The 25,144-nt window shown below is 42.1% G+C and overlaps 1 protein-coding gene across 4 annotated transcripts in view; it reads right to left on the bottom strand.

Moving 5' to 3' along the window:
• Nucleotides 1-7,211: 7,211 nt before the first annotated feature.
• CDH20 (cadherin 20) overlaps nucleotides 7,212-25,144 on the bottom strand; it is a 120,320-nt gene continuing 102,387 nt past the window's right edge. For 2 of the 4 annotated variants that reach the window (XM_051611845.1, XM_051611844.1), the window contains exons 7-12: nucleotides 23,546-23,799; nucleotides 19,908-20,044; nucleotides 17,229-17,350; nucleotides 15,557-15,674; nucleotides 10,291-10,542; nucleotides 7,243-8,819 (exon numbers count right to left, since the gene is read on the bottom strand). In XM_051611845.1, coding sequence (XP_051467805.1) covers nucleotides 8,320-8,819; nucleotides 10,291-10,542; nucleotides 15,557-15,674; nucleotides 17,229-17,350; nucleotides 19,908-20,044; nucleotides 23,546-23,799 — 1,383 coding nt within the window. In that variant the 3' untranslated portion in view covers nucleotides 7,243-8,319. Of the gene's footprint in view, nucleotides 8,820-10,290; nucleotides 10,543-15,556; nucleotides 15,675-17,228; nucleotides 17,351-19,907; nucleotides 20,045-23,545; nucleotides 23,800-25,144 lie in introns of those variants that run through there. The other 2 variants (XM_051611843.1, XM_051611846.1) reach the window with 2 other exon arrangements.

Consider the following 25,144-nt stretch of genomic DNA (forward strand, 5'->3'; position numbering starts at 1 on the left):
ATGTGCCTGGGGCCCTAAAGTCCTTAGCAGTCTGCTTAAATGAATACTAAAACTCTTGACATTGTTATGCTACTTTAGAGCAGGTAGGAAAGATGGTTATCCCTGTGGTATGCTGGGTGGAAAGCCACAGCACAGAGACCTTGAAAACTCATCACAGTCCCTTGTAGCATCAACATCAGGGTGAAACCAGACCCCACGTCTCGTAATGCTGCCGTGTTGCTTGTTAGGGCTGAGCTGTGGCAGCACATTTGGCCATATGTGGCTTATACAGGGTTATGACTATTCACCAAAGCATTGGTGGGAGATGCCTTGCTTTCTGTGAGCCCAGATATATGAAGGTATGATACTGGGTTCATTAGGGGAGGTTTCCAGCCTTTCCTTCTCCTTCACCAGATATGTTATTGGGATGGCTGTTGCACTGGTTTATACAGCCTAACTCTATCTGGGGTCTGGAGCTGTTTTCCTTACTGACATTAGTTTCTCTTACACCAACTTGCAAGTAAAGTCAGGGCTGGCAAGGCCCTGAGATGAGCCTCATCAGAAAATGCTGACAGGAAATGCTTGTTTTATTTGGTCTTTTTCTAAGCAAAGCCAGCAGGTTACTAAATTTATGAATGTGCTTTTCATCTATTCAACAGATCCATGAGGTGGCTAACATTTTTCAGGGAAGATGAAAGAGGCTCAGTGCCTTATAAATTGGTCAGTTTGGAGCTCTCACCTCGATTAATGTTTCTAAAATGCTAATATAATCTCTCATTTCTCAAACTTATATGTAATTTTTGTTGTGGTTGTTCCCTACTCCAACAGTTTAGGAGAACACTTTATAAGTAACTCTGGATGATAAGATTTAATGAGACCATTCACATAATTTCATCCTGCTCATCTGTTTTGACTTGTAAATGCAACATTGACTTGCTTTCTTTAATAGCTGGACAGCTGGCTGAAGAGTAGTGGAGAGTTTCAAATACAGAGGAATAACGAAATGAAGTTTCCTTGGATTAGTAGAACAGACAAATTTCTGTTGTGGGGCTGTATTTCTCATTTAACCCATAGCCATGTTTACATTACCAGTAAAACAATAACTTTGTAGCTGAGCTAGAGCTCAAAATTCCATTGTTCACCTGCTACCTATGCCATAGGCATAATTTATGAAGTCATAAGAGGAGGTCTACTTAGATCAACTGACTGTTGGGACAGGTTAAAATTTCTACAATTACTTCTTCTGAACTGTTCTTCATTTATTATTATTTTTAAAAAATCTTCTCTGTGCTTCCATTTATTTGTCTATAAGAAAAACTATGGCTATTCTCTACCAGAGATGAGGGCCTAACTTAACTGAAGTTTACAAAACACTTTGCAATCTCAGGACAAAAGCATCCAGTCTAAGGGCAGAATATGCACATTTTTCCTTACTTCTAGTGGATGTCTTAAATGCAAGAGAATGAAGAGTAGGCACAAGATTGAGGCTATTGAAAGTACATGCCTCAACTAGTTTTCTTTTTGAGTACATGGCTCCAAGTTGAAAGTGAGGAAGAGTTTTCTAAACCAAAAGGATGCCTCAAGGTTTGAAGAGGTTACATGCAGGCTGGGGCTTTTTATCTGTTGCCTTTAAAAAATTGCTTTATTGCTCTGTACCTCTTTTTTTTCTACCTTTCCCATCCGTGATACCTATGACCTTATAGAACAGTTAATTGAGGTCCTTCAAAAAAGAAGTAGCTATGCTGGGCAGGTTGTCTCCCTTTGACTGGGCCAAAAAGAATCTGTGCAAAATGGATTTAGAGGGGTTGGGCTAGATGATCTTGAAGGTCTCTTCCAACCCAAACCAGTCTATGATTCTATGAAAAAGAAAAACAAATAAGCCCAAACAACTCATCCCGTGTTAGTTATGTGTCAATTATGTCTTCATAACTGATTTGAATGAGGACTGGTTTAAGACAATCTGGGTACTTTAGAGACCCACTGGGGCTCTGCAGTGATCATGGCACTGAACCCTCTTCCCATTGTAAGTGGGGAATAAGACACGCAGGGAGGTTTTGCCGCACCCAAAGCAGTGGCAGCAAGGAGAGTGGGAGCAAAAGGGAGGGCAGTTTCCCTTGCCATGGTCTATCTTTGCTTCTGGTTTCAAGAGGATCCCTCCCTACCTGGGAGGAGTGGCCTTTGTGCTGAAGGACTGGTGTCAACGAAGCACAAGAGCATTAAGCTGTGCTGGGAAGAACAGGGCACTACACACTGCTCCAGGCTCTCTGCATGATCCAATAAGCATTCAAACAACATTTTGCAGATTTTTATTTTTCAAGACTTGGTGGAAAAGGCAAATCTCCTATTTTACACTCATCATGGTACTCTGATGCTGAGGAGGATCATGTTGTACTCTGACTTACCCATATTTGCTTGGAAATAATAAGCCTTTAACTAAACGTTCAGCTTCCTGAGTCCAGTGATGAGTCTGGGAACTTTTACCCTTCCCACAAACCAAAAACCCTCCCCCCACTGTGATAGACATTCTCATTATCATTATGATTATTAGTTATATGGCATGACAAGCACTTCTGCCTCTAGTGTTAAATGTAGCAGCTCATGAACCTTTCAGAAAAGATTACAGGATCAATTATCAGGGGATTTGCCTTATAGATATTATGATGCTAGCTTGAAAATTAATATTCCCCTAGAGGCCCATTCCTTAATAGTGGGCTTAATAACAAATGAGTTCTGAAAACAGTGTTCAGACAGTGTGCTGTCTTCTACATCAGCTCTTAAAAAATCACATTATTTTAAAAAGTAATTATAAAGTGGCTCTCTTCCACCTCCTCCACCATAATACTCTTAATCTCTCTTGGGAAATACAGCATCAGCATTGCTCTGCTGCTTCTCAGAGCCAGTGATCCAGGTGGGCTGATTGCCATCCCTAAGGCCAACATTAAAATATCTTGCTTGTCTGTGGGGGCAGGATCTTTAGAAGTTTGATATAGGAAGGCAAAACTGAAAATTTGTCCCTAAAGCTTTGGTTTGGCAGTGAGACTCCCCAGCCCTTGTTGCTTTCCTTGGATCATAGCTCTGCCTCCATGTCAGGTTCAAATGTTGTCCCTGCTAATTTTCCTCTGTTTGTTTAAAGAGACTGCACTGATACAGATTATTACTGCACTGCCATCCAAATGAGAGGCAAATCACTGACCTCTATGCATGAGAACGAATCCCTTAGGTGATGCAGCTGTTTTGTTGCAATGGCTATCTTGGAGCACTCTGATGGCATATGCATTGCCTGGAGAGAAACAGTGAATGGCAGCTCCTCCTCTTCTGAAGCCTGCAGATCTCAGCAGGCACAAATTAGGATGTCTTGGACAGGCCCACTCTATGTTTACACCAGCTGCACGTGAAGAGAATACATTAAGGGCTATTTCTTGAACAGGATGCAATGGGCTGCCTCACAGTCTGACCAACAGGAGGAGGAAGAGCAGCAACATATTTAGTTTGCAACAGTATGGATTTCCTCACATGCCGTCCTCACTTGTTATTGAATCCACCTTCTCTCCTAAGGAGCAGCAGCCTCTGCTGGTATTAGTCTACCCGATAGCTAAGCTACCATAAACCAAAGTGATCACATCTGGCAGCATCTTAGCAGTAAGATCACATCTGGCAGCACAAAGGCAAAAGCAACTGAATCTACTCAATGCTGCATTTGTCCAGGTCAGATCTTTTCTGGAGTCTTTCAGGCATAATTTGTGCATTTTTATATCTCATTTCTCTTACTGATTGCCAGGATAGGTAAGATGTGGTGCATATGCAGACCAGACCTCTGGGACCCACCTGTCCGTCAGATTGATGGTTTCTGGGAGCTTTGGTCAGGCAGCAGACCTGCATAAAGCATACTCTGGTTTGTGCCATGTGAGAGTTGCACCAAGCAAAACCCAGGCACAGACCAGTAAATCTTATTTCAAGGTGACCAAAATTTAACTTCTGAGTCCCTCAAGGATCTGTGTCACTATTAGTTTTAATGACTAGTCTAAAAGGGGATCATAGGCAGCAAACGTGACAATGGCATAAAATGATTAAGAGCAATAAAAACCGGAGGAGAAATGACAAAATCAAGAGGGACCTAATAAAGCTGGATAAATTGGCAATGCAGCAGCAAATGAAATGCAGCGTTGCAAGAAAATTTACTTCAGAAAGAATCATGTTAACTCTTTTTAATGCATTCTTGAGTTCTGCATTCTGCTCTGAAGAGATCTGGGACCTTGACAGCTTAAAGAGAGCTGCTACTCAGAGCCTAGATGTGATGACCAGTGTAAGACATTGCAGGTCCTGCAATCTACCTAGACAAGACAGAGATGGGTGGTAGGAAAGGAAAGCATCAGAGACTTACATGTTTTCCCACGATCGCTCATAAAAACAAATGTAGAACAGAGAACTTAAGAATGTCATGCCTATGGCCAGACTCTGAACCACATGGATAAATACAAGGCCAGGCCATTGACTAAGAAAGAAGCACCTCCTGAGGGCCATACCATCATACAGATGGCCAGGACTGAGGGAATGAATCACGCTTTGTCTAGCTCTGTTAGTTAGAGAGAGAGCTTAGAAGGGTTGCTTAGGTCATATGCTCAATTTGTAAGTGGCTGGAGTTAGTAAAGTTACTTACACCTTCTATCATTTTTTCTTCTGAACCATATATTTTCAGCCACAGCTGAGACTAGGAAATTGTTTCTGGATGGTAAGTCCTTTTGTTTTTTCCTGAAAACTGGCAGCTGTGGAAAAAAAATGTCAGCAGAGGAACCAAATTAAAGGAATGGTGATAAAACTCCATGCACTCAGACTGGCCTTGGAGCAGTGAGGGACTGGAGACGCTGGTGAGGGCATATGGGATCTTGTCCTGTCCCTCTAATATTTCTGCCTTTACACTAGGGTAGAGTGTGGGTCCTTTGCTAGACTGGGGTTGTCCCTTGGAGGTGTCTGCTGGTGTGAGGAAGCCCGGTCTCTCCACCATGGCAGCCTGAGCTCCCTGGCTGTAAACCACTGGAAGGTTTTATGTAGTGTTGTGGATGTTCATGCATGTTGACAGGCCTGGCCTTGAGGAGCTCCAGGGAAGGAGACTGAGGACCTGTGTGATCCAAATGTTTGGTTCACTGCCAGCCTGTGGCACCATACATTTCCTTTGGGTTTAGATTCTCCTCCCTTCTTTTGCTTTGGGCCAGACTGGCTGAGCCCTGGTGTGTCTGTAAATGGATCCTTTCTATATCTCATCAGTAAAAGCAGAGTGTCCTTCAGTTCTATTTGTGGGAGGCTGATAGATACAAGTGTCGGTTGTTTGCATAGAGATTTCAGAGACTGCAAAAACACTGTCACCTGTTCTATAAAATGGGAAATAAAAAAGCCAGGCTGCCAAGTGCCTACTAAACACCAGCTGTCAAGTGTCACAGCATCAAGCTGTCCGACTATTGACTGGGCTCAGAAGCTGAGGCAAACCTGAGGATAATCAGATAGCCTAATGGTGACACACAGCTTCAGAAGGTGGATTCAGAGCCCACTCTACCTGAACGCTTCCCTGTGGTGCAAGTGCAAGCACCTGACCTGTTGGTTCTTCTCCACTGGGTGATACGCAGCTGCAGAAGCTGGTCTCAACTGCTGCACAGCCTGTCTTCCAGAAGCCACTGCTTGGGGGTTCTGTGGAGTAAAACCAAAACTTGGAGCAGCTTGCCCTGGGAAAACCTTCAGTAAATGCAGTAAGTATCTCCAAGTCAAAGGCAATATGATGCTGGACTGCATTTCTACCCTTCCTTCCTCCCATTCTGCCTACAATGGGAAAAGTAAAACATTGTGGTATCAAGACATAAATAACTTTTTTTTAGTGTAGACTGTGACTACAGTAATGTAGACTGAGAGTAATGGTCTGAAAATACAAAACTGTGGCTCTACAGAGAGACAAAGTCATCAGTGAAGGCTTGTATGGCATCAAGACATACTTGCCTTATACTTCCTGGGGAAGGCTTTCAACACTGAATATATTGATGCACTGAAAGATTGCTTGGAAAGGTTATAGAGCCTTAACAGTTGGGGGTTTTAAGAGTAAACAGGCATATGCTTAAAATATATAAAACAAATTATTAATTCAGACAGGGAAGTGATGGAATAGATACCCTCTTTATCTTCATTTCTGGCCTGTGTGCTGTGATTCCTGCTGTGTCAGGAGGTGAGGAACCTCTCAGACACCTCAACACCAGTTTTGTGTGCTGTACACCACTTCCTTGGTCATGGTGGTTGCAGTTCTTTGTCTAGTGTTACAAAATCAATATGATGTGTGAGGGTAAGCACTATGGGATGAGCAGAAGAATCATCACATTAATTTTCAGTGCTCTTTCTGCAATGGTATAAGGTAGGATCAGGTGCTAAGCATACTATGTCTGCGAAGGCACAGATTTTCATCACTTCAGATGAGCAAATGTTTGTTTCTTGCTGGTTGCCTGCCTCTCTGGGAGGGTATGACTTTGTACAAGTCTGTGGAAACAAGGCTGCTGTCTTAAATTGAAACAGCCCAAGATTAGGCAAAATAGAGGCAGCAGTGTTTTGTGCACATCTGCAAAAGAAACAGAGCACAGTAAGCACCTGGTAAAAGCATGGTAACTGGGTGGATATGTCTGCCCATCTATTTTCTGGGCAATTTGAGCTTGAGAGAGTTTTTAGCAAGAAGGAAATGTGCAAATGTCATTGCAGACTGTTCAGCTTTCAGAAGCCTTGTGCCACCTTCCATGATACTTGTGTTAGTGTAATTTCCTTGGCCCTTCCCATTTACACATGCAAACAAGACAAGATCCAGACTCAAAACTTTGAGCGCAGGGTAAGAATGACCATAATTGGATATGGTATTTTACATTCTGTCATGTGTCTGGAAGGCATGAGATTCTGTCAGGGCTGTGTAACTGGTTTCCAAACTTCTTAATGCTGCAGCCATAACGTTTCAAAAAATTCAGCCAAGACCTTCTTTTGCCTTCAGCATGGTTGGAATAGAAAAGTAACTAGTGTGGTGGGCTGCACTTGGGCTGATTTACTGCTAAGGTCAAAGTCCAAATGAACACCAATAGAAGAAGCAGATAATCTGCTTGTCTCCTTGACACAATGCTGATGAACATTTTTTTCTTGATGCTTACAGCACATAAAGCCATAAGTAAGCACTAAACGTTGTGTGCAAAGTAGTGATTAAACAGCCATCAGACTTCCCCTTCTGTTTAACTTTTATTAAAAGAGGTGCTAAGGTACTGTACTGTATGCAGTACATCATATTTATTACCAAAATTAACAAATATACAAAACTTATACATGTAATTTTCTTACATCCATTTATTGGTCTATAATACTGCATTTGTTCAAGTAGGTTATCTACAGTATGTAAACATCCCTTGGATTGACCTCACACAGATTAGGAAAGCCCATCTAACCCATGTAGTAACCAAATACAGCTTTTTCATTTTTTAAAATTTATTTGGCTTTCATTGGTAGAATCTAATCTTCACATTTGGCACATGGAAGAGACATCTACAGTGCAAAAGAGGCAGATTTTCTGGTTTTGTTCTGAGGAGTTTAGCAGTGATGGTTTTAAAGAACTGAGAATAAATTTACACAAACTTGATAGGAGATGGATTAGTGTTAACGCTCATAGATCAGCCATTAAACTAGAGCAGAAATTCAAAGCCTCTTCCCCAGCCTGCTCGGCCAGGTGGAAAAAACAACTCAGCCTTGTTTCTAAGGATTCAAAAAAGACTCTGTTAGCAACAGAGAGAGGAGGTTTAGTTTACAAAGAGCCCTCTGAGATTCCAGTTTCAGTTTTCTGCTTTGTGGAATTTTTTTTTTTCCTCCTGCTAGAAAGCAATTCTTTTCCCTTTTTGATGTGGGAAAAATAACTGATGAAGAACCAATTTTCTATGTTGGTAATTTCTCAGTGAGTCAGAGATTACAGTTGTAGTTTACAGATCTTTGAACATAGATGGATAGAGCTCAGTAAGCTGCCATGTACAAGGGAGAGAAAGAAAGAGGGAGGGAGATAGAGAATAATGTCATTGTATTCCAGTTGTGGACCTTTCCAATTTTGCTGTAAAAATAATGAAAAAAACTTTCTTTCTTCTGCTTCTCACTGTTTCAAAAACATGACTTAATTTAATGGAGTAAAGCTGATCCAGAGAGACCTTCATTCGCACCCTTCTTCCCATTCTCATCCAAGCACCGTATTGCTAATTTTTAGGAGGCCTCACCCAGGTTCAGGGAAGCATCTGATGAGAATGTACCTAACCAGACACTGTTTCACATGGAAACCCCTCTGCCATTCCCCATCTGTTACCACAGAGCCCCGCTGCTGTCCGTGGCACCATACATCTCAGCCAGCTTTTTGAAGCGCGGCCCCCAGTCCGTCAGGTAGTCGTAGCTCTGGTCTGAGTCTGTCGTCACCGACTGCAGGGAGCTGAGCGACTCTGCCACTGAGCCATTCCCTTCAAACATGTACGTCTGGAGGGAGTCAAAGGGAGGTGCCCACAGGTCCATGTCAGCTTCGTACAGCTTGGCTAGCACGTAGTTGTGGACATTGTTGTCCATGACGCACGCCTGAGGCACATATCGGGAGAGGCTCTCTATTTCTGGGAGCATGTCCTGCCGGTTTTTTACCACCAGCTGGGCCTCCCGTGGGTTCCACATGGCAGCAATATCGAAGGCCTCTGTGTCTTCCTCCCCACCGCCTTCATCATCATACCTGACAATGTTCTCATGGATGTTCTCCTCCTCGTCAATGATGTATGGCTGCTTCCGCTGGCGCCGCATAGAGAGGATGAGGAGCACCAGCACTGCAGGAGGCAACCGAGACATGGGGCCATCAGCGAGGGGGCAGATCTTAAAAGGGCTTCAGACTCCCTGCTGCCCTGTTTCCCCTCAGTGAGCCCAGCCAGACCCTTGGGTTTCAAAAGCTGTAGTGTTTGCAGGTGCAGGGGTGCAGAAATCCCCCCCAACTCCCAAGTCACAGTCAGTAGCTTGAGGTCCTGCTGATCTGTTCCTTTCACCACCTTAATTCTTAACTCTGAGTGACACTTAGGTCATGTCTATCCCACAGCGCTTGCCAGTGCACTGTAGTGACAGTTGAGCTACTTTTAAGCTAGCCAGATCAGGTATCAACAATGATTTATCTACAGTGGCACACAGCTCCACAGAGAGAATTTTCTCCTGCTGTGTAGCTGGGTTTTGCAGCCTGCTTTGGGGATGCCTCTTGGGCTGGGCGCTGCATGTGACATAGAGGGATGGTGCAGAGGCACCATGGTGATACGTCTGCCTACATGGCAAAATGCAGAGCTAGCTCCTCGGTCTGCTCCAAAGCATTTTCTTGTTCATCTGCAAGATGAACTGCCTTGGGCTGAGTAGACCTACTGTCAGTTCCTTGGTGCTTGCGAGATGCAGATGCATGAGGAGAAGGGGTCATACAGGCACAAGAGACCTTTACTATTGAAAATACACCATTGCCTGGTGACTGTATGCCCAGGGCTAGAACTCAGCAAAGGTTTTCAATGCTGAAATTTTGGGCTGAGGTATCTAGGGCCTTCTGCAGAGCCAGAATTGAGGCACTTTTCAATAATTTTTCCTGTATCCTACTCTACTGCTCCTCAAACGCGATCCTCTGAAATTTAAGGGAATGTGCATTTTGAACTAGTATCTCACGACTCAAGATAGTGAATGAGGGAACTGAAGTTCTTTTGAAAGCAATAACTAATGGGGACATAGAGGACTTGGACAGGGAAGGGATGAAATTTAATTGTGGAGACAGAACATATGCAAGATGCTCAGCCCCTTTAGAGCAGCACAGGCACCATTCAGATGTAGTGTCTCAATAAAAAAAGGATGGAGGTGGAAATGTTTCCTGCTAAAAGACTAGAGGTGGAAGTAAACTTGTCACTTCTGTTTCCTATGGGAGCATATAATCAGAAATTGCTGAGGATGAGAAAATAACCTGTCCCCAGACACAGCTCTCTTTACTTCTTCCTGGCACACCCCTTCTAGTAAAGCAGGGCCGCATCAGACACCCCAGCCCTTTGGGGATCTGGCAGAAATATTTGCAGGCCATATTTTTCCCCCATTCCTATGTCCCAGGAACTGAAGCCATATGCAGCTGACCACACCATCTGGTGCTTGATTTGACACTTTAAGTATGTGTGAGTCTACATATAATATACATATATATACATGTGTGTGTGTTTGTTTGTCTCCACCTTAAGTGGATCAGCAAATTGAAGAGTTTGTCCTCTCCCAAGGAGAAGCCAAAGTGCTTACCTAGCAGGACAAAGATGCAGGCAAGGATGGCAATGAGTGCCCCTCTGCTCAGGCTGACAGGGAGGACGTAGGCCTCTGCGTTGCAGGACATCACCATGCCATCCTCATCGCAGCTGCAGACGTGCACGGTCAGCGTGCCCGTGCTGCTCAGCACGGGGCGGCCATTGTCGCTGATCAGGATGGGGAGGTAAAAAGTGTTCTGCTCATGTTGTCTGAAGCCAGAGCGCCTTGTCAAAATCCACGCTGTGTTGTCTAGGGTAGAACAGAAATGGAGAGAAGAGCTTACACACAGAGCAAATATATTCAGCAGAGAAGAAAGGTTAAAAAAACAGGCGTAGACCGACATCCATTCATCTTCTCTCTCTCTCTTTTTTTTTTTTTTTTCTTTTTTTATCAGTCTGTCACTATCAGCATTTTGCCTCTGCCTTCCCTATTCCAATATCTTCTCAGGCCATAGCTTCAAATCTGCAAGGCATACACACCTTATGAGTTGCCTTTAGCTCTTCTGACATAAAGTGCCCAGAGCAAACTCACAGCCTTCAGATTTAGCTAAAAGACCTTTCAGAAGACAAGACAGAAATGAACAGTTGAAGGCAACTTCTTGTCCCTGTTTGTAATGCTCAGCAGCTTTTCTAGTCCTCAATCTTAAGCACCACCACCATTTTGGAGTTGTGAGCATATAACCCTTGTGGACATGTTAAAGTCATTTAATGTTTTTTGATACATGGCATGGCCATCTGCTTGAGGCAACAAGAAGACAAAAGAAAAAGACAACTTGCTATCCTAAAGAAGCAGTGAGTTGAAAATTTGCAACAGAACATTTTTCAGTGAAATACATGCAATTTCATTGGCACTTTTGCCATTGAAAAAAGTCATAATGCTTCATGTCATTATTGTCAGAACTATTCTGCTTTGATTTGACTATTCTGCTTCATTCGGTGTGACTGCTTGTTTTTATAAGAAGTTGAATCAAAATGAATCAAATTGATGCTGCTGAAACAAAATAGTAAGAGAGCGGCCAAACGGCCAGTTGCTGGTCATTTCAAGGGAAATTCCTAACTTTGGCCCTTTTCCCTCCATATTCAGCATGGCTTCTTTTACACACCAGAATTTCTCAGTGGCATTTGGATTCCTGTCTAACCCCTCCCTCAAAAGCCTCAGACTGTGCACCAAGTTTCCTAATCAGAAAGAGACTGGATTCAGGAATTTGTTCTTCTCAATTCTCATCTCAGAAATGTCAAGCCAAAATGTTTGGAGATGAGTAATGATTTTGTCAGTGCTGACTTTCAAGATTTTTGGCCTCAGAGACTTTTGGAAAGTGCAAGGCTGTATGTCTCCAGTGAGATGTGGGCCACCAGGGAGTCTAAAGGAACCTGCAGGAAAACTGGCCCTTCTTACAAAGGGAAATGTTGGGCCAGCTAAGGTTAATGGGCAACACAGGTACTTTTTCTCTTTGGCAGTCCTACAAGCCCTGACCGTGAGCACAGACACTGTGGGGTTTTTTGGGAGCTGAGCTTCATGCAGTTTCTTTTACTACATAGGGTTTTTTTTCCTGTTCCTCTGGTTCAAAAGAGGCTACAGTCTGGCCATCTGCATCTCCAGGTTGTCACCAATGTACATTTGCTATGCTCAGAAATGCAGAAGAATTTTTTCCTAACATCTAGTCTAAATCTACATACATCTTATATATTTTTGCTGTGATGTGCTGACCGTGTCATCTGGGTCTTATATGTTCTTGGTGATAAAATTCTCTTGGTGACTTTTGGCATTACATTTGGGCCCTTTTGTTTTGTTTTGCTTTGTACTAGGTAAGCATCCAAAGAATCCCTATAGAAGCACTTTACCTGTTTTTCTGCAACTGCAATACCTTGGTGCTAAAGCTTGTTGTGTGACTCATGAAATGCTAGTGCGATATGATGTGCTACTACAGTGTGAAGGACATGCTGGAATGTGATGCAGCACGGCAGAAACAGGAATACACAATTGTGTTCCAAATTTGCTATGTGCTAAGCTTCAGCCATCAAGAGAAGAGGGCTTGTAAGGACATGAAAGCCCCGTTATACTAAAAAAAATACCCAGGCGTGGTAAGAATTCACAGTATGTTTTGCATCACATCTTCCATCACAGTGTCTTTGGCTAACAAAGAGATTTGTGGTAACACTTAGCTACAGGGTTGAGAATGAAGATTGCAGCATGATGGGTCCCATGCCTGTATGATCAACAGGAGGTGAAAGTTGTACTTCTCACAGACATGCAGGCTGATGACTTCATGTGGTTGTGAGAGTGAGCTATGAAGCATCTGCTTCCTCCTTTTATGCCCCAGGAAGTGGTGTATCTCCCTGGAGAGGTCAGTGAATTTAACGACTGTGTAGGTCTGAACCCTGAGATCAGAGATAACCACAGCTCTTCTCATGGGAAAGGTTTGTTCTCTTTCTGTATGCATCTGTACAAGAACTGGTGATGATTATCCCAGAACTTATGTTAGTTTTTAAAAACTAATTGTAATGATTACGAATAGTTAAGAATAATATAACCCTAGTATTTCACTAGGAGTAGGAGAAAGAACGCAAGAAAGCAGGCATTACAGACACCTCCGGCTTGAGGAAAGGGTCACATTTTTTCTTGGGGAATATCAGCTCACTGCTTTTGTGCTCTGCAAAAGTGTGAGATAGGCCACAGTTTCAGGGAAGGAAGAAAATTTTCCTGGGACGTGTAAATGCAATAGGAAGGACTGCTGGAGGCTTCCAATGGCAGTCCTGGCGGTGGGATGACACTGATGCCTGCACCCATTAAAACGGCTACTCTCTTCATTAGTTCCTGGAGCCCAGAGGGCAGCACTTCAGGATCAACAAGGAGGTCAGAAATGCAGTAAGCTTATGTTATGGTTTGAGCTTATTTCATTGCTCTTCCCATTCTTACAGCAAGCCTCTTTTGCCAATCTTTTCCCAGCATAACCTCAACTGGATTTAGAAGAGGGGGAAGAGGGCTTGCCAGTGCCATATATCAGTAACTGAAGCAATGGGAGATCTCAGCTCAATTCCCTGTTTCATTCCATATATCTTATATGGCACTAGGAAGTCATTAGGCCTAGATCTTTGCAGATTCTTACATGTCTATCTCCCACTGATGTTACTGAACTCAAAGGAAATCAGCCATGTAAGTAGCTTAACTTCTCCTTGCCCCGTATCCCTGCCTCTAAAGTGGAGAACAATAGGATTTTTCTGTCTGCCAGAGATATGTGGAGAATGAATAGATCGAAGAAGTAGTTCTCAGAGGCAAAAATGACAAAGGCCAAATAAATATGTAAAACAGCTCATCAGAATGCAAAGTGTGATCTATCTGTTTCTCAGTATAAATCAAGGTTTTAATTGTTGCCAGGAAGGCTGTATGTCTTGCAAATTCTCTTAATGCTGTATTGGACAGCCAAGTAATCAGCACAATTGCTAATCTTTATAGTGCCTTCCCACAGCCTGGAAAGTCTTGCTGTCTTATGTTTGCATTCACAGGCTGTGACTAGCAGGTGGGTTCTGTTTCTTGTCGTACCACCCTGCGACATACAGGATAGCAACTCCCTCTGTGACTAAGTCATATAATTTATATAGCCCTTAGTGGTCCCTAGATGAAAAATCTAAATTATTGTTACTGAAATGACTACTACACTCCAAGTTGCTGAAGCAGTAGATTAATCCTTAATGTGTATGTTTCAAATAGTTACTGGATTGATACTTAATATTTTTATTTCAAATTTGTAATCATCAGTACCCTAAGCTTCTTGCTATATATATATCTCTAAAGAAACTGATATTTTACAGAGAGTGGGAGAAACAGCAAGTCAGTCACTGCTGTCACTATAAATTATTGCAAGTATGGCCTCAGACAGAAAAGTACATCTGATGCTGGAAATTTTGTGAGGTTTCCTTTTTTAGAACAATGCCTTGGGGATGAAATAAGCCTAGTTTGCCAAATGTTTTTAGCAATAGTTGTGTTTTATTTGTTCACTTGTTTTGGTAATATTTACTAAAAAATAAAACTGAGGGATGAGGGAGACAGAAGGATGAAAATGCAAGAAATTTTGTGTGGAGGCTTCAGAGACACTACAGAAAAAAACTGCTTTTGGGGTGAAAAGACAATAGCATGCTAAGGAGGAGGACTCCAAACTCTGCAAGTAGCATCTTTTAAGACATGGTTAGTTAGTGAAGGCAGAGGCTTCTTTGTTAGCCTGTATGTTGATCTGTCCTGCAGAGGCATTGCTGGGGGTTTATGGACATAAGTAATGGCATGGCACATATGTGAGCAGCAGTAGGCACTCTGATTGGAGACTGGCTATGGATGTTCCAGGTCCCTTTCTACCTATTTATTCTAAAATTGCTTGCTGTTTCATGGTGCTTTACAGACTAAAAGTCCTACTGAATTCCAGCCCCTTCATATTGACTTTTAAAGCTCTGCAGCATTTCACTCAAGGTTGCCTCTCTTTCCTGAAGAAGGCTAATGTGGACCTGACCTGACCTTGTCTGCCCATGCAGACCCTCCATCAGCAGTAGTCACGTGAAGGCCTGCCACAGCAGGGCTTTTCTGCAGGCTCCAAAACTACCAAAGCTTCCCAGAAAGAATAAAATTCCACTGATTAGAATACTCAAATGCCAGTGCTTTGCCATGAGTGTTTCACTGGTGTTCCAGTTTCTACTTAGCACATCTTACACAGACTTTTAGCTGTACATCAAATTACCCCCCTAAGGCTCTACATTTCCTCCCTGCCTCCCTTGCTTTCCTAGGGAAATGAGGATGTGTAAAGAGGAAGAAAAGAAGTGCTTGGGGAAAAGACTGGCACAGTACAAGAACCTTCCCTTTCTGTGTCTGGGAAAAAATGTGAAGAGTACAAAAAAAGAGCAATGTAATTCCCTTCAGATTTGTCTCCTACTTCCAATAGCTATCCTACCTTTAAGCATCTCCTTTTGATCAAATGCAATTTCCACTCCAGTAATCTGAGCTGCCTGCAGCCTGACCACAAGATCTGAATATGCACGAAACACTGGCACATTTCCTCCAAGAAGAGGAGGCCTATTGCTAGAGAATATTTATAGAGAAGAAAATATCATATAACCTTCAAGTGTATAAAGTGTCATTTTATCACTGCCTTTAAGGAGCAGGTGTCACTTGGTATTATTTGAAATGGAAGTCTTATCACACACTGTAAGTCACAGCCTCTTGTGTCCAACTCAGGCATTAGAAATTAGAGTAGCTAACTGTCTGTGTCGACTCTGATTACCTTGATTGTCCCTTAGAGTAAAGTTGGGGTTGTTGGCTGCCTCCGGAGCCAGGCTGTAGTAGAAGTGCTGACCATCCTGTGGGTCATCCCTGTCAATAGCACTCACTGTCTGGATCAGCTACAGAACACAAGAAAAAGCAGAAAGAGGTGAGAAGCAAAATATATATGATAAAAGTAAAGAAACAAACGATATATACATACGCATATAAATATTAGCAGCTGGAATAAAACTGTCTTGCTGAGGTACAATAGATGAATCAAGAAGAGATTCAAAAGCTTGCAGGCTTCATGTATTTTGCTGTGATCATCAAATCACTTTTAAACAAAGGAGGAGCTAGTCGGTTTGGTTCAAATAAAAGACACTTTTTTTTAATTTTATTTTGAAGGCCCAGGGTGTTCAGGAGATGCATTGTGCATTACAGAGCTTGTAAGAAAGCCCATACTTATTTTCAGCTTCATTATGCAGGTGGGAAAGGACTTCAGATTGATTATTTTATCACCCTTTTAATTTTAAATCAATTAAACTCTTCCCTAGATGTTGGTGGAAAAGAAAGAAAATGCAACCATGCAGATACACGACAGAAAGCAACTAAAACAATGCTAAATCCAGAGAGAGATTTGTCACCTCTTTTATAAGAGGTTTAGTAAAGTAGGTCTAACAGCTTGAAGCACAGTGAGCTGTAGTTCTATCTGAATCAACATTCTGACATCTTTTTAGACAAGGAATAAATCTACACCTGGGTTTTTTTGCTTTCTAAAATTATTTTTGGATTAAAAAGCAAGTGACAGACCCATAGAGTCTTAGTCAACACATTAAATTTATTTTTTAGAACTTTTCAAAATGTGGCAACAGAATTCAGCTCTCTCCACTGAAAGCCTAGTCCAAATTAGCTTGCATTTCTTGAAAAGCTTATTAATGAGACCACTCACCCTTCAAACCAGGAAAAAGACTAGCCAATGATTTCTATTTCCCCTATTATTAAGGACCTCCAGAAATTAGTGGGATGAAATGATCCTGTACATGATAGCTGTGAGGAGAGTTGTCCCAGTAGTGAGTAGCCATTTCATTCTGCTTCACAGCAAGCTAGGAGAAGTTTCAGAGAACACGCAGTGATATTGCTAGCATAATTTCTCCTTCACAGATCGTGAGTATTGTGTCTGTGTGTTTGAACTATGCTAGTTAGTGGTGCATTAGGAGACATGAGTCCTCATTGTGAGCCCTAGGTGGCAAAGTACCAGGTCACCTTCTCACAAGCCATCATCTTCAGAGTTTGCAGCAGCTCCAGCAAGAGGGAGCTCATGTCTATCTGTGGCACAGACAGACCTAGCTGAAGGGCTTTGATGAAGTTTTAGAAGGGAGAAAAGCAAAGAAGCATTATCACTTGCTTGAGGGTGCTGGTTTAATGTGTGCAGACCTCAAAGTCCTGTGTTAGCTACAACTGTCTACCAACTCCAGTTCAGAGCAGAACAGATTCAGTTTGTCACCCATGTGGAGCTGATGTAGTATGTTATATTCCGTTCCTGTAGGTCCAGGGGTGCTTAAGCCTCTTATAAATAGGGTCTTTTAAAAGTAAGCCTTGTCTATCACACTTGGACTGGACTGACCCCGGGGCACTTCTACTCTTTGTTGCTACTAGAGGGCACACCCGGTGTTGCTGCCGGCGCTTCTCACCTGCCCTGCTTTGGCGTTTTCACAAACAAAAGCTTCGTAAAACCTCGCGAACTCCGGCGCGTTGTCGTTCACATCCAGGACTTTCACTGTCACGGAGACGCTGCCCACCTGCGATGGGTTGTCTGGAAGGAGGGGGAACAACATAAAGGAAGGCAACGTACGAGAAGGGGCTGCTCCTTACTCTGCTCAAGAGGTAAAGTTGCTTTTTCACTACCAACTCTGGTAAATTACATCTTCCCATTGGGAAGTGTGGTCGACTATGGGTTGTGTGACTTGGAGTGAAGTTGCAAATGCTGTCCTGTCTACCTTGGTTTTACACCTAATCACATATTTTTCAAACAAATTCCTTGAAAGACTTAATCCTAGTTCAGTCCAATAGGACTTTCTGGATAACAGAAGTTTTAAACAATGGCTTGTGGTTTGTTTTGTTTTGGATTTTTTGTTTGTTTGTTTGTTTGTTTTGTTTTGTTTTTTGTCCTTTAACTGGGCAATGCTGTATACTGAGTCTTGGTGCTGGTGGCATGAATTAGGAAGGGACTCTTTAAGGACAGGCTTGTTATTTAGAGCTTGTTTAAAGTGGTAACTCTGCAGTTCAGGTATGTTTTTGCTCAGAATTTATGTTCCTTGAACTAAAAAATAGCTTCAAGTCTTTAATACTTTGTATAAGGGGTTTAAAATGTAATAACACATTAAATTGTACAGAAAAGCTTTCACTGAAGCTTAAAATTGCAATGAAAATTTTACATTCTGCATGACATCATCTGTGATATTTCTCTTCCACTGGTTCATTAGCTCTCTTTGCTAGTAAATCCAGACATCATTTCACATATCTTCACAGTTTCCAACTAAGTGGCCCCAGAATAATTTTTTTTACTTCCTTTCCTGTTTTTTTTTTTCTCATAACACCATTTTTTTCCCCTCCTTATTTAATGATAAATCGAAATTTAAAGCAGAAAAAAAGAATTCCTTATTAAGAGGACTTGAAATTGCATAAAAACCCAGAAAATTGTGGAAAAATAGTATTCTCATCTTCTTTTTAGTCATACCACTTTGTGCATTTATCTGCAAATATGTCTCCCTTTCTAGCAAGAAACTGTATGTTCATATAAACAATAGAGAATTTTCTTACACTCTAAAATTGTCTTAAAAATTCAATATACTGTATCCATAACACATGTCCCATTGTATAATTGAGATGACACACTTAAACTATATTGTTTCTCCCTGATTTACAGTATAATCCTTCGGCTTCCCACATATCCATATATATCTTGCTAACAAACCTGTTGCTGTGACAAATGAATGTCTATATTTATGCTCTTAGTAATATCGCTTTAACTTTTAAAACTAGGAGCTTTCTTCAGGTATGCACAACTGTGACATTTTAAAAAATATTCACTGAATTAAAATATTATACTGCACAAGTGCAAAATTGACAGAGGATTGATGGAGGATGAGTCAAAGCAAGACATGCCTTCATGGTGCTCTCACCCTCGGGTGCTGCTACCGGGGCAGCTTTTACAGACTCATCTGTGTATGTGGATTTACATGGACTTGCAATGCCCATTGGTGGCTGAAAATAAAACTAGCAACAAAATAGGTGAAGGTGAGATCCTATTAGGTCACCGATCCCGCTCACTACTAAAAAGAGGACAGACAGGCGGTGTGTGCTGCTGAAACGGCCTGCAACTTTGTAGCATTGTGAAATAGTCCCTTTGCTCACTTCTAGTTGGCTGGTTGCATTTTGGGTAAGCTCCTTGTAACTTTTTTCTACTCTAACTGCCCCAAATCGCTGGTACGGCCTGGATGTGGCAAGGAGCTCTCTCAGACATGAGGAATGACTCAGCCATTGGCAGCAAGCTTCTGGAAAAGCTGCTGCCCTTCTGCAGATGAACTGAGCAAAAGCTATGTGGACCAAAGAGATTTCAGGTGGAGATTGGGTGAATCTTTTCTTTTATTTGCTTATATATCCCCAGCTACTTTATGAAGCTCACTTCTGTTAGTATTTCAAACTCAGCTAAACTTTTCATACTGACACTATGAAATGATTGGCATTTCCTTGTTGGCATAGCTTGGGTAAATACCTGGCATGGATGAATCATGAACTGAGTTTTAGCTCATTGTAAAACCCAAAAGTATAATGCCTTCAGCATATGAGAAGATCCCAAGGCACTCTGTCCCAAATTATTTAGGCAGCAAGCAGATGGTGATGCCATTTACTTGCTGCTGAAACAGAGCAGATTTCAACTAGTTACCTAGCAGTGTAGGATCATTCCTGCCTACCAGTCCTTGCACCACACAGTCCTGCCAGGTAACACTGGCAGGTCTGGCAACTGTGCAACCTTTGCAGTGTCTGCTTTAGCTGCCCAGCCCTTCTGAAGAGATAGAGCTCTTGCAGAAAGGTAGCAGGAAGAGTTTTAAATAAATCCCTGGAATACAAATGAATCGAAAAAGCAGCATTCTGCATTTGATTGCCATCCTCTACTCTTCCCACCACTGTGAAAAGCAGCATAAAAATAAATAACATGCAACCTTCCCTTGTTGATGTCAGAAGAGTAATTCAGTTAATACGACTTCCCACTCAGTGCATAAGAGCATGTGAATTGCTGAACTCAGATATCTCAGCCTGCTTTGTCTATTGTATCTCTTTAATCTGTGTACAGTCTGTGTTCTCCTTACTCAGCTCCATGGCCAGCACAGTGATGTTGTGCCAAGAAATGTCCTCCCGGTCAAGAGGTCTCGCAGTCATCAGTGCTCCTGAGGCAATGTCGACATAAAAGAACCGCCCAGGATCGCTGCTCCTGTCAATTGAGTATCTGCAAGAGTACATATTAAAAATATTATGCAACCCTTGTGGAAACTCTGTTACAGTCTATGAAGTGCCCCAGCAATGGGAATGCTGCCATACATAGCAGATCCACATTCTTCTGCAACCTGGCTGTGTGCTTCATTGACTTGTATAGGTACAGCGTAAGATGTTTGAAAAACTGGGACTTCGTGTGGCTAACAGCATTTAACAGTGAGTACTACTTGGATGGAGCTGGAAGACAGGAAGATTTAGAGGAAGAAACCTCAAAGCAAAGTACAGCTCAGCAGAGGAACATTACTTTCCAGAGAAGAAATCTGTCACAGAGGAGGGTAACTTCTTCATAGAGTGTAATTTCTTCTTTTTCTAAGCAAAATAATTATGTCTTTTCCTTGGGCACAATCCAGACAGGATGAAAATTACTTTACATCAGCTCATGCTCTGGGCACCTAGGCTGACAAGGAGGAACTGTTCCCCTTCCTTGTGCTTTTCTGTTCTCTCCTCCTTCAGTGGAACAAACTTCACCTGCATCCTGGACCACCCTAGTGATTGAGCCATATTAATGCAAGGGGGACGATGACCAGCTTTCTCATACCATCCAGCCAGAAAAATAGCTCCCTCTGTGAGGCTGATTCCTCATAATTATTGAACCTGCCTGATCAATATCATGTCAGTTTAATGCTGGAAACAAGCTTCTTACACCAGTGAGCAGGGGAGTCTGATGGTACCTGCAGGCCAGAAAACTTCGACAGGGAGGCATCTGATTGACAGCTGTCACTGCTGTACTAAGAGGGACCTTTTTGCAGGGTGTGTAAAACACTCAGTACCCTTCATATGCATCACCTTGATCTTAACAGCAGTTTGTACGGGTTGCCTTCCTCGTTAACTATGTTAGCATGGTAAGAGGTCCTTTGGAAAAAGCCACACATGGCCCTACATAAATGCCACAGCCTAGAACAGATCCCAAACTTACTCTCGTTTTTGTTGGTTATTTCTTTGAAGTTGGCAGGAATTGAAAGCATTAGTCCTAACGGATGTTGAACAGGGCTTGTTCTTCTGAATTTTCTCTTTTCAGCACAAATGCATTCACTGGAATGAGCATGCCAGCCTGATCTTTATATAGACACCTATTAAACTCTGATATAAGCTATGTTGTTAAAAAAACTCTTTTACACTTTTTCTTTTTTTCCAGAAAAATCAAAGAGGTTGGGATTTTAGGTTTGCTTCCTTTTCCTCCCAATCTTTACCATCTCTTCTTAAATGAAAAGATTTCTGAGGGACTTGATTTATTTAGGAAGTAAGTACGAGTGTTGCTATATTTTGCTATAATAATTATTCTTGTATGAGGGCTATAAAAAGAATTTCTCGCTGACAGTTTAAGGCCAACGAGTATCTGAAATTGAATATGGCCTTGTAATTGGTGTGGTATTAATCAAAGGTGTCAAGAGGCACAGGTGGAGTCTTTGTCTCGAATCTCTATGTAAGTTCTCCTGTTAATTATACCTGCTCCTTCATACTTGTTTCTGTTGTACTCTTTAGGTAATCTTCCTGAATCACTTAATGACAATCATGGCATATTTCCAGCAATCAGAATTTCATGGTGTGGGAGCCCAGATACTGGATGCTGGTAAAATGTGGATTTGAGAGTTGCCCTGTGTTTAGTGAGCCCTGCTGAAACATGTCCTGGCTTTTCTATACTTGAAAAAATGGCAAAAATAGGGATCAGATCACAGTTATAATTTCAGATAGATGTAATCTTGTCTAACAAAATGTGTATCTGGGATTTTGGTTTTCCTATCTTGCCTTGTTCTGGGCAAAGTGGATGCAGGGCAAGCCTAAAACATTGCCAGATGGATAATGCATAGAGCTGGCACGGACAGGGGAGTCTACATAAGGAGAACCACTTCCTACCATTTGCATTTTAGGTAGCATCACAACTGATATTTACCCTTTTTTTACCCTGTTTTTCCCAATCATTTATGTTTGTGCATGCAAGGTGGGGGGGAGGAAGGTAGTAAGGAGGGAAAAGGAAGGGAAGTGAGAAGAGAGTCAGATGGGAAGAAAAGGAGGAAGGAAGCTGGAAGGAAGCAGAGTTACAAAGAAATCTGTGCACTTTTGTAACTGTTTTGGGTTTTTTAAGTACATCTTTGGTAATGCTTTCTGTGCATTAGAGATTGCTTTTTCATCAAGGTAGTCACCGGAAAACTCTGAAGAAAACTAAGAAAAACCTGGTTAAAAATAATAACAAACACTTCTACCCTCTGATAGTCTGCAGAATTATTCTTACACTGTTTTCAGCTGGTTAGCACTGCTGTGTTTGGATAATGCTAGACAGTCATCAGCAAAATAGGATGTGGGAAGTTTAGGATAATGAAATTGTGCTGCAGATAGTATAATACTTAGTTTCATTGAAGAATTTGAGACAATGTCATGAGAAGTACGGTAAACTTATAGGTAGAAAAGACAGGTATATATAAGGTATCAGAGACGAAAAATATAACTAGAGGAACAACACAGAAAGCAATATAATTAAGAATAGGAGATGTGTCTGCTCACATCTCCTAGCTGAAGCCCACAGAGTTGCTCACATGGATTTCACTTTCTTTAAAAACTCCAAATACTTGGCCTTTTGACTCCCTCCTGTATTTTCCAGGACTGTTCCTGGAAGCAAACTATTCAGAAGCTGGACTGATGCAAGGTTAGGGAAACAGCAGCTCAGCATCCAAAGTGTTTCTCAGATAAGAGAAGCAGCTGACCTGCTGGACTAACTTTCAGTCACTTTGAGCTTCTGCAGGTTGTGAAAATTAGTATGTGGGCTGGCCTCAGAGAAAAACAGTCTTCTCTGATAAAGTGGGCAGACTGGGAATTCACTATGGAAGAGCACCGTGACCACACAAATCTGTTCCTTTGGCTCCTTGCAGAGTTGCAGCTCCGAAGCTCCTGTGGTTGTAAACACATCTTTGCCTTTCTTAACTCCTTATGGGAATATCTAGCTCTGCAGCTTTGACCAGACACTATATAATGTATTGGTTCATGAATATTTATTAGTATGCATTCTATCTACTCCAAATGTAGCTATGTATTCGAGCTGTTGGCAAAAGCAGGCTTTGAAACAGAAGGAGGAGAGAGGAGAAGCAAGTTGATTACCTTCCCCTCGGTAAGGCAGCAGATTCTCAGCGATGCTGTCAGGCTTTGTGCCAGCAAAGGCTCGAGAGTCTGGGCTTCGTTTTTAATGTACACTATCAGGACATGCCTGACCAGTTCATTGCGATGCTAGATGCAGACGTTCTCCACACCACAGAAAAGACAAGGATGAGCTCCTGCATAACTTTGGCAATTGTACCAGAGCCCCTCGGTGTGTGAGATCTGGTTTGACTAAACCGAATGGCGACTACCCCAGGCGAAAAGAAACAGAGAGCCTCCCACCTGGGCTGTTTCAGCCCCAGCACCGCCCCACCTGCTGGACGTACCAGGGAGCGCTCCCGGGGGGACACGCAAACAGGGGACAGACCTGATGGAGTTGTTGGTCACGTCAGGGTCCTTGGCAGAAATGATCTGTATGGTGGTTCCAATCTCCACGTCCTCGGGCACTTCCACAACGTATACGCTGGGCTCAAACACAGGAGGTTCATCCACATCCTCTACTGTGATATGGACAGTGGTAGTGTCACGGAAGGGACCCAGGTTCAGGAACCTCATTTCCAGGTGGGGGTTGGCACCCTCTACTTTCAAGGTGTAGCTTTTCTTGCTCTCGAAGCTTAAAGGCTGAGGAAAAAAAAAAAAAATAGCATTAGGCACACCGAGTCATATGATTTAGGCTACATGATTTTATTTTTTAAAAGTAAAAGATGACCTCTGATAACAAATGATGCTTCTTTTTAAAGATAAATATTTACTATGATTTTTAATCATAAGGGTAGCAAGGATAAGTATTTGCAGTGAGTGACAGCAGTATAAGAAATAGCACTGTCTTAATATTTTCTTGATTTTTTTTTTTTTTCCTTTTTAATTTGTCAGTTGAACTGAAAAAGCCAGAGGAAATATTTGCAGATCCCTTCAGAATACACATTATTTCATTCTTCTTGCTGAAATGAAAGTGGCCACACCACCACACGAGTGAAATACCGGCAGAAGCAGACAGCGTGGGAGCACCTGAATATAAGGTAAAGATACAAAGAGTTGGTTTCTCAAAAATGGTAGCAGGGACAAGGATGCTCACACATTAGGTGGAGGCCCCAGCTAGTATCTCCTTTTCTTCCAGAGGAGATTGAAGTCTTGTCTCTAGAGTACTTTGCTAAGCTGCTAAAGGGCTCCAGTGAGAACAGGGAACAGGTCAATCTCTCCTGTGGGATTCTGCCCCATTTTGTATCAGTAATCCGTCCTTCCTAGAAGTGGTTTTTTTTTTCACCTCCCCAGTAAGTGTTTTAAAAACAGGTTCACAGTCCAGAAGTGCTGAGAGCTAGTATTTGAATCTCTTTCCTGTCTAGAGAACAGTTCAATTTCAAAGCCCTGTGAGCTACCCCTGACCTCTTTAACCTTATATAAAATACTCAGGTGTTCAAGTATTAATTGGGAGTGAGAATGGCTTTCCCCCCTCACCCCCAATGATAATGGATAAATGGGGGCCATATTCCTCTGTGAGTAGTTTCATGAATTTGATTTCCTATCTAGATAAGACTATTTATTTGGTGAACATGGATATAGAAATAATTAATGCTTACACTGAACCTCTCAATAAATAGATTTTTTCATTGCTCTTCCCTCTTCTTTTCACAGGTCCCTGAAGGAAATAGAGCCTCTCAAAACCTGCTTAGAACTAAAAGGAGAATTCCTTATCTAACGTGTAATTTACTGGTCTCAGTAAGAGATAACTAAAAGCATCTGACATACCAGAATGACAGCATGGAAGGATCATTCCAAAAGACACAGATAATTTTTAACAGATGAAGGACACCTTACAGACGACACAGTCATACTTCCCAAATTGTAGTCAGAAGTTGTAAGCCATCCCGCTGCTATTAAATGGTCACAGCTCTTTACTTGTATAATCAGAAAAGTTGTAATGCTGAAAACCAGCACAAATGGATCCCATTAGCTGGCACAGGTCCTG

Source organism: Apus apus, chromosome 2, assembly GCF_020740795.1.
Source record: "Apus apus isolate bApuApu2 chromosome 2, bApuApu2.pri.cur, whole genome shotgun sequence".
In the NCBI taxonomy this organism is placed as follows: domain Eukaryota; kingdom Metazoa; phylum Chordata; class Aves; order Apodiformes; family Apodidae; genus Apus; species Apus apus.